The following is a 7,451-nucleotide window of genomic DNA, read 5'->3' as shown; positions in this document are numbered from 1 at the left end:
ATTTGATGTGGGGCCGGGTTGATTCTGAGGCCATTGCCCAAAATCAGATCCTCCCAGCGGCCGTGTTTAGTTGCTGCCAGCTTTTCCATCAATTTCTATTTTTGTTTATTTCTTTTCTCCGACATCCGCAGCTCTTCATTTAAAATTATGCACAAGGCTAGAATCAAAATCTGGACGATTTATGTAAAATGTACGTTTTCAACTTTCTTCACCTCAATGTATGTATCTTTATTCTTTTCCCGACCCGAAACGTCAACTTTCCGGCTCATCTGATGCTTCCTGGCCTGCTGTGCTTCTCCAGCTCCACATGTGTTATCTCTGACTCCAGCATCCGCAGTTCTTACTATCTCCAACAAAAACAAAGTTGTTGGAAAAGCTCAGCAGGTCTGGCAGCATCCGTGAAGAAGAAAAAAAAGTTAACGTTTCGGGTCCGGTGACTCTTCCTCAGAACTGTTTTTGTTTTTGTTCCTGATGTACAGCATCCGCAGTTCTTTTGGTTTTTACTTACTATCTCCAATTGGATAAAGAATTGCTTAACGGCAGGAGACAGAGAGTGATGGTGGAGGGTTGGTTTTCGGACTATAGGTCTGTGCCAGTGATATTCCGCAGGGATTGGTGTTGGGTCCACATTTGTTTGTCATTTATATAAATGATTTAGATGAGAATATAGAAAGCGTGGTTAGTACGTTTGTGGATGACACTAAGATTGGTGGTATAGCGGGCAGTGAAAAAGGTTATCTAAGATTACAAAGAGATTGTGATCTATTGGGTCAATGGGCTCAAGAGTGGCATATGGAGTTTAATTTGAATAAATGCAAGGTATTGCATTTTGCTAAAACCAAGGCTTACAAGACTTACACAGTTAAAAGTAGGGCCTTTGGCAGTGTTGTAGAAGAGAGATTCAGGGGTTCAGGTACAGAATTCTTTGAAGTTTGCATCACATATAGATAGGGTGGTTACTTGCTTTCATTGTTCAGACCTTTGAGTACAGGAGTTAGGATGTTATGTTGAGGTTGTACGGGAAGTTGGTGAGGCCTCTGCTGGAGTACTGTGTCCAGTTCTGGTCGCCCTGTTATATGAAGGATATTAGTAAATTAGAGAGGGTTCAGAAAAGATTTACCAGGATGTTGCCAAGAATAGAGGATTTGAGTTATAAGAAGAGCCTAGATAGGGTGGGACTTTCTTCAATCGACTGTAGGAGGTTGAGAGGTGATCTTGTAGAGGTTTATAAAATAATGAGGGACATAGATAAGGTGAATGGCAGGTGTCTTTTCCCTAGGGTGGAGGATTTCATGACTGGAAGGGGGGACATATTTTTAAGGTAAGAGGAGAAAGATTTAAAAAAGACAAGGGGCAATTTTTTTTACACAGTGATTTGTATGTTGAATGAACTTCCTGAGGAAGTGGTGGATGCAGGTAAAGTTACAATGTTTAAAATACATTTAGATAAGTACACGAATAAGAAAGGTTTGGTGGGATATGGGCGAAGCACAGGCAGGTGGGACTAGTTTAGTTTGGGATTATGTTAGGCATGGACTGGCTGGACCGAAGGGTTTGTTTCCGTGCTATATGACTCTATGACAGAACTGACTAGTCCCAGGCCGATCAACTTAACTAGATGCAGGTACTATTGTATTCAAATTGTGATGTTTGCATTTTCGTTGTAACTGGTTTGTTATGTAGTTTATTAATAAAACATATTGTACTCACTATTGGAGTCTATAATATTTGCTGCTCATTGGCTGTTTATGCTGTTGGCCAGCACCACGTCCTGCAAGTTCCCATCCAAGCCACACACCTTTTTGACTGGAAGTAAATCACCATTCATTCACTACCTCTGGGCCAAAATCCTGGAACTCCCTCCCCAACAACCCTTTGAGTATGCCTATACCATGTCGACTGTGGAGTTTCAAGAAGGCAGGTCAGCATCCTCCAGGGAAATAGATGTAAGCCTATTTGGCAATGCCCACATTCTGTGAATGAATGAAATGTCTTATTTTAAGGCTTTAACTAGTAACAACTAGTTAGAATCTGGTATTCAGGACCCCTTAGAGACCAAGGTGGGGTGCTGGAGTGCATTCTCAGCCTGGATAACAATATGCTAATTTAGTTAATTGTCTCTGTAGTATAAGTTTCCATTTTGCCTTTTTGAGTTTGTGTTTGTTTTTAGTTTGATGCCCCAGGAAGAGGGCTCTCTTATTTTCCCTTTGTTCTGATTTTGGACCCTTTGGAAGAGCCTGGGGGGTTTCTATTTTAGCCCCATACTGTCTGTGTCTCAGATGCGCTTGATGGGGATTGGTGTGATGGGAATTTTATCTTTAGTTGAAATAAGCAGGGGAACTTTCTCTGGATTTTAAACCATTGTTGTGTTTGTCCCAAGAATATTCAATGGGGATGGAGCAGAGGGGATTTATTTATTTAGTTGGTTATTTGTTTGTTTAATTATTTTTCTTTGCTTTTGCTGAGTTTATTTTTTATTTTGGCCCCCTGTGGTCCCTGCCAAAATGAGGTTGGTGGAGATGGAGTCAAAGGAGAGCCATTTTTTCTTTGTTTATTTGTTTTTGTTTTTCCCCAGAGTAATAAGGTTTTAGTTTTGTTTAGCAAAATCAAGGCAGCTTTTTTTTCTGTTTTGAAAGAGCAGAGTGGGCATTGTTCTGTGTTTCACCTAGTGCGGTCTATGTCCTGGGAGTGTCTGATGGCAGTCTCATGTGGGTGGGGGGGGTCTTGGTTTTTTTTCTATTCATACCTTGCATTTAAAAGAGTGGAGGGTTGCTTTTCAGACTGGAGGCCTGACACCAGCGGTGTTCCACAGGGATCAGTTCTGGGTCCGCTTGTTTGTCATTTATATAAATGATCCGGATGTGAATATAGAAGGCATGGTTAGTGAGTTTGCGGACAACACCAAAATTGATGGCGTAGTAGACAGTGCAAAACGTTTTCTGAGATTACAAAGGGACCTTTATCAATTAGGTCATTGGGCTGAAGTATGGCAGATGGAGTTCAATCTGCATAAATGCGAGGCATTACATTTTGGTACAACAAAAAACAAGTAGGGCTTAATGGTAAGGCCTTGGTTAGTGTTGCAGAACAGAGGGACCTAGGGGTTCAGGTAGATAATTCTTTGATGTTTGCATCACATTTAGACAGTATGTTAAAAAGGCGTTTAGCATGTTTGCCTTCATTGCTCAGTCATAGATCATAGAATCCCTACAGTGTGGAAACAGGCCCTTTGGCCCAACAAGTCCACACTGACCCTCAGAGCCTCCCACCCCCACTATGACTGACCCACCCACATCCCTGAAACTACGGGCAATTTTCCATGGCCAGTCCACCTAGCCTGCACATCTTTGGACTGTGGGAGGAAACTGGCGCACCCAGAGGAAACCCATGCAGACACGGAGAATGTGCAAACTCCACACAGACATTCGCCTGAGGGTGGAATGGAACCTGGGACCCTGGTGCTGTGAGGCAGCAGTGCTAACCACTGAGCCACTGTGCCACCCCAGTCTGTTGAGTACAGGAGTTGTGAAATCATGTTGAGGTTGTACAGGACATTGGTGAGGCATCTTCTGGAGTACTGTGTCCAGTTCTGCTCACCCAGTTATAGGAAGAATATGAACAAGTAAGAGAGGGTTTAGAAAAGATTTGCCAGGATGTTGTCAGGTATGGAAGGTTTGAGTTAAAAAGGGCTGGAGAGGCTGGGACTTTTTCCACTAGAGCATAGGAGGTAGAGAGGCAACCTGAAAGAAGTTCATAAAATAATGAGGGGTATAGATAGAGTTAATGGCAGCTGTCTTTTCTCTAGGATGGGAAATTTCAAGACTAGGGGACACACTTTTAAGATGAGAGGAAAGGGAGATTTAAAAAAGAAATGAGGTGCAAATCTTTTACACCGAGTGGTTCGCGCATGGAATGAACTTCCTGAGGGAGTGGTGAATGTGGTACAATTACAATGTTAAAAAGATATTTGGTTAAGTACATGAATAGGAAAGGTTTGGAGGGCTATGGACCAGGAGCAGGCCGTTGGGACTTGTTTAGTTTGGAATTATGTTTGCCATAGACTGGTTGGACCAAAGGTTCTGTTTCTGTGCTTATGATTCTATGACTTCATAAGCGCACAGTGATGGCAGACTCCATTGTGACTTTGAAAGGAAGTTGGACCAGCACCTGAAAGGGGAGGAGAAAAAGCGCAGGGCCATAGGGAATGGACTGGGACTAATTAAATTGTTTCTGAAGAGAATTAGCAAGGACTAAGTGGGCCTCATGGTCTCCTTCTGTAACCACTTAATGATTAGCACAATAGGTTCAGGGGAGGTTTGAAGAATGGCCTACCTCTTTTAAATTAAACATGAGGAGAAATTGTATATGCTATTGAGATTAGAAGACACATGAGAGAAGACTTTTTATTTACTCTTGGGAAGTGGGCCTTGCTGGCTGGGCTGGCATTGTGCCTGTCCTTAGTTGACCTTGAGAAGGTGGTGATGAGCGCTGCAGTCCATGTGCAGATTGATGGTTGACAGACATTAAGTAAATTGCAGGTCTTGTTCTGATCAAAGTAAAATTATATTTCAGATTTCCAGAGCCCAAAAATGCTCCATGTTTTCCTCCTCCTCACGCCAGTTCAAGTTTATGCCTATTAGGATGAAAAATAGTAGACCTCACTGGTGTGAGGGAGTTATAAAATTTATCTAGTTCCTTGCCAGGTGGTCTGTCCGGTATCAGTTCTTTTTTCAAGACTTTGTAGCAATTATTATAACTGCGTGGTTTGCTAGGTCATTTCAGAGTGTAGTGAAGAGCCAACCGCTTTGGTGTGGGTCTGGAGTCAGATGTAAACCAGACCAAGTAAGGATGGCAGTTTCCTTCCCAAAAGGACATTAGCAAACCAGATGGGTTTTTCAGACAAGTGACAGTCATTTCACAGTTACCATTAGGCTCTTAATTTGAGATTTTTTATTAAATTCCACCCTCTGCCATGGCAGAATTTCAACCTCGATCCCCAGACATTATTAATCCAGAAATCCAGGTAGTATGGTGATAACACTCCTCAGCCCATGGAATATGGATTAAAAACATGAAGAATTGAGATTGTATTGCTTTGTTTACATATTCTAATCCCCCAACTACAGCTTCACATTTGTTGCAGGGGGTTTGTTTACAGTTTTAAAACTGAGATCAATACAGCTGCAAAATGGGTCTGGCAGCATCTGCAGAAAGAGAGTTAACATTCTGAGTCTAGTATGACTTCAGAATGGATAACTCAAACTGGACTTGAATGTTAGCTCTGTTCTCTCTCCGCAGATTCTGCCAGACCTGCTGAGTTTCTCCAGCATCTCCGTGTTTGTTTCAAGTTTCCAGCATCCACCTTACTCTGTGCCCATTTTAGTTGCCAAACAGGTCTATCTATGGAATCAAGATGGATTGAGATTATCCATAATCAAACTGGATCACAGATCAGCCTCAGAACTGAATAGCTCACTACTGCTTCTGTTTTTACTGGCTTATTGCTTAGCTCAACAAGCAGGTGATCCTCCTCTTGTTTATTCACCTGATTCAAAGTTCCAATAACCTTGTGTAAATGATGAATCTGTATGGGTAACCTGGTCCAGCTAACATGAGGTCTCTATATAATCTTTCGATGTCAGGTGGTTCCCCGAAAAGTAGTGTGCCAAACAAGTTAGTTTGATTTTACCTTCAAGAACAGATCCACATTTGGCATTGATGCTATAGTTGAAGACCACCATCCAGAATAACCTGCCAGTCCTGGGAATGTTCACAACTGTTGTTTGTTGCCAGGCACGTAAATCTGGAATGGCACCTGCTTTCAGCTGTTCAGACATTTTACACCAATCCAGCAATCCAAAAAGGTGACATTTCTCAGCTTTGATTTTACCTCTATCTTACTCAACTGAGTTGGTTAATCTGTGATTATGGCAAGGCATCTGAGCCACACGCAAATTAAAATAGAAATTTACTACACTTGCCAAAATGCAATGCCAGATCCAGCAGGATGGAAACACCAGCTTTCGCTTTTGCCAGACACATTCCTCATCCCAAAGGGTATAAATGTCAATTGGCCCAGTGAGGAAAATGTTGAGTATATCTGAGGTCTGGCAATCAGAAGCATCAGACTACTATGATCAGGATGAGAACTGCAGAATACTTAACATCTCCCAATGTCTCAACCATCAACCCAAAACATTGGTTATGAAATGGCTTCTATTTGGTCACTCAGGAAATAAAGAACTTAAATTTATTTAGTACCTTTCAACACAATGCCCCAAAACACTTCACAGCCAATGATGTATTTTGGAAGTCTGGATATTATTGTAACGTAGGAAAGACAGCAACCAACTGATGTGTATCAACCTGCCACAAAAAGGAATGAGATAATGATCAAGTAAATGTTGCTTAAGGGATGAATATTGGCCAAGACACTGGGAAGAACTTCCCAGCTCTTCAAGAATGCTACTATAGAATCTTTTGCATTCACATGAAAGAGCAGACAAGACCTTGGCTTAATACCTCCAACAGTGCCACACTCCTTCACTCTAGCTTTGTCCTAATGAAGTCTTTAGATTGTGACTTTAAAGCACAGCATTGGGATTCAAGTGAGGCAAGAATGCTACTACAGAACTGTGGCTGACAAACATAGCAGCACAGCAACTAGATTCAGCACAAATTTCACTCAAATGGTTCAGTTCAATGCTGTTTTCACAGTTGAATTCACTGCATTCCTTTGGAGAAAACATTTTGTAAACAGAGCACCTTACAAAAACAAACTTAAGGAATTTTATTAATTTAATTGAACTTTGTTACATAAATTGTTTACGAACACTCTAGAAGGACAGTCCTTGTCTCCATTTGCATACAGATTTGTGCTTCAGGGAACAAAGGCCCTACATTCTCACAGTCATGGATGTCTGCAACATTGCATTGTAAATAAATGTGTTATTGAAAGGTACAAACTGCTTTGTGATGATTTTGATGGCCTCCTGGGCAGCAGCTCCTAGGAAAATAAAAATATCAATCACAGCAATTAATAATGTAAATTACTGCTAACCAACTAGCATGCAATGATACAAAAAACCTTTGAAGTTAACAAAGAATGCTTTGTGATAGGACCACCAGAGATCCCAGCCAGAGTCTACGATATGATTTGGGTATTACCTCATAGGCCACAGCTGGAAATGGCTGGGATTAATTTTACACACATTGTTTGTATTATGTAGCTATCCGCCACTTGCTGTATTTTGCTGGAGAGAATTAACCTACTGTACTTGGGAGATTGTCTGGACAGTTTCAATTTGGAGTTCTGTTTGCTGCAATTATATAAACTTTGAGTAGAACGTTTACCAGTTTGACTTGTATGGTTAATAAAAACAAAGTTGCTGGAAAAGCTCAGCAGGTCTGGCAGCATCTGTGACGGAGAAAAGAGAGGGGTCTGGCAGCAT

At 41.4% G+C, this 7,451-nt stretch overlaps 1 protein-coding gene and 1 long non-coding RNA gene across 2 annotated transcripts in view; one reads left to right on the top strand and one right to left on the bottom strand.

Annotated features, from left to right (window-relative positions):
* Positions 1–7,451, top strand: part of LOC125485062 — a 22,433-nt gene continuing 14,982 nt past the window's right edge. The window contains exon 1 of the long non-coding RNA XR_007263824.1: positions 1–190. This is a non-coding gene — a long non-coding RNA (uncharacterized LOC125485062). The remainder of the gene's footprint in view (positions 191–7,451) is intronic.
* LOC109920546 (nedd8 activating enzyme E1 subunit 1) overlaps positions 6,776–7,451 on the bottom strand; it is a 21,848-nt gene continuing 21,172 nt past the window's right edge. Inside the window, exon 7 of the mRNA XM_020520573.2 lies at positions 6,776–7,006. Coding sequence (XP_020376162.2) covers positions 6,897–7,006 — 110 coding nt within the window. The 3' untranslated portion in view covers positions 6,776–6,896. The remainder of the gene's footprint in view (positions 7,007–7,451) is intronic.

Source organism: Rhincodon typus, chromosome 15, assembly GCF_021869965.1.
Source record: "Rhincodon typus isolate 14 chromosome 15, sRhiTyp1.1, whole genome shotgun sequence".
Lineage (NCBI taxonomy): Eukaryota > Metazoa > Chordata > Chondrichthyes > Orectolobiformes > Rhincodontidae > Rhincodon > Rhincodon typus.
Note: the sequence above shows the minus strand (reverse complement) of the source record. Positions and strands in the feature narration are given on the sequence as shown.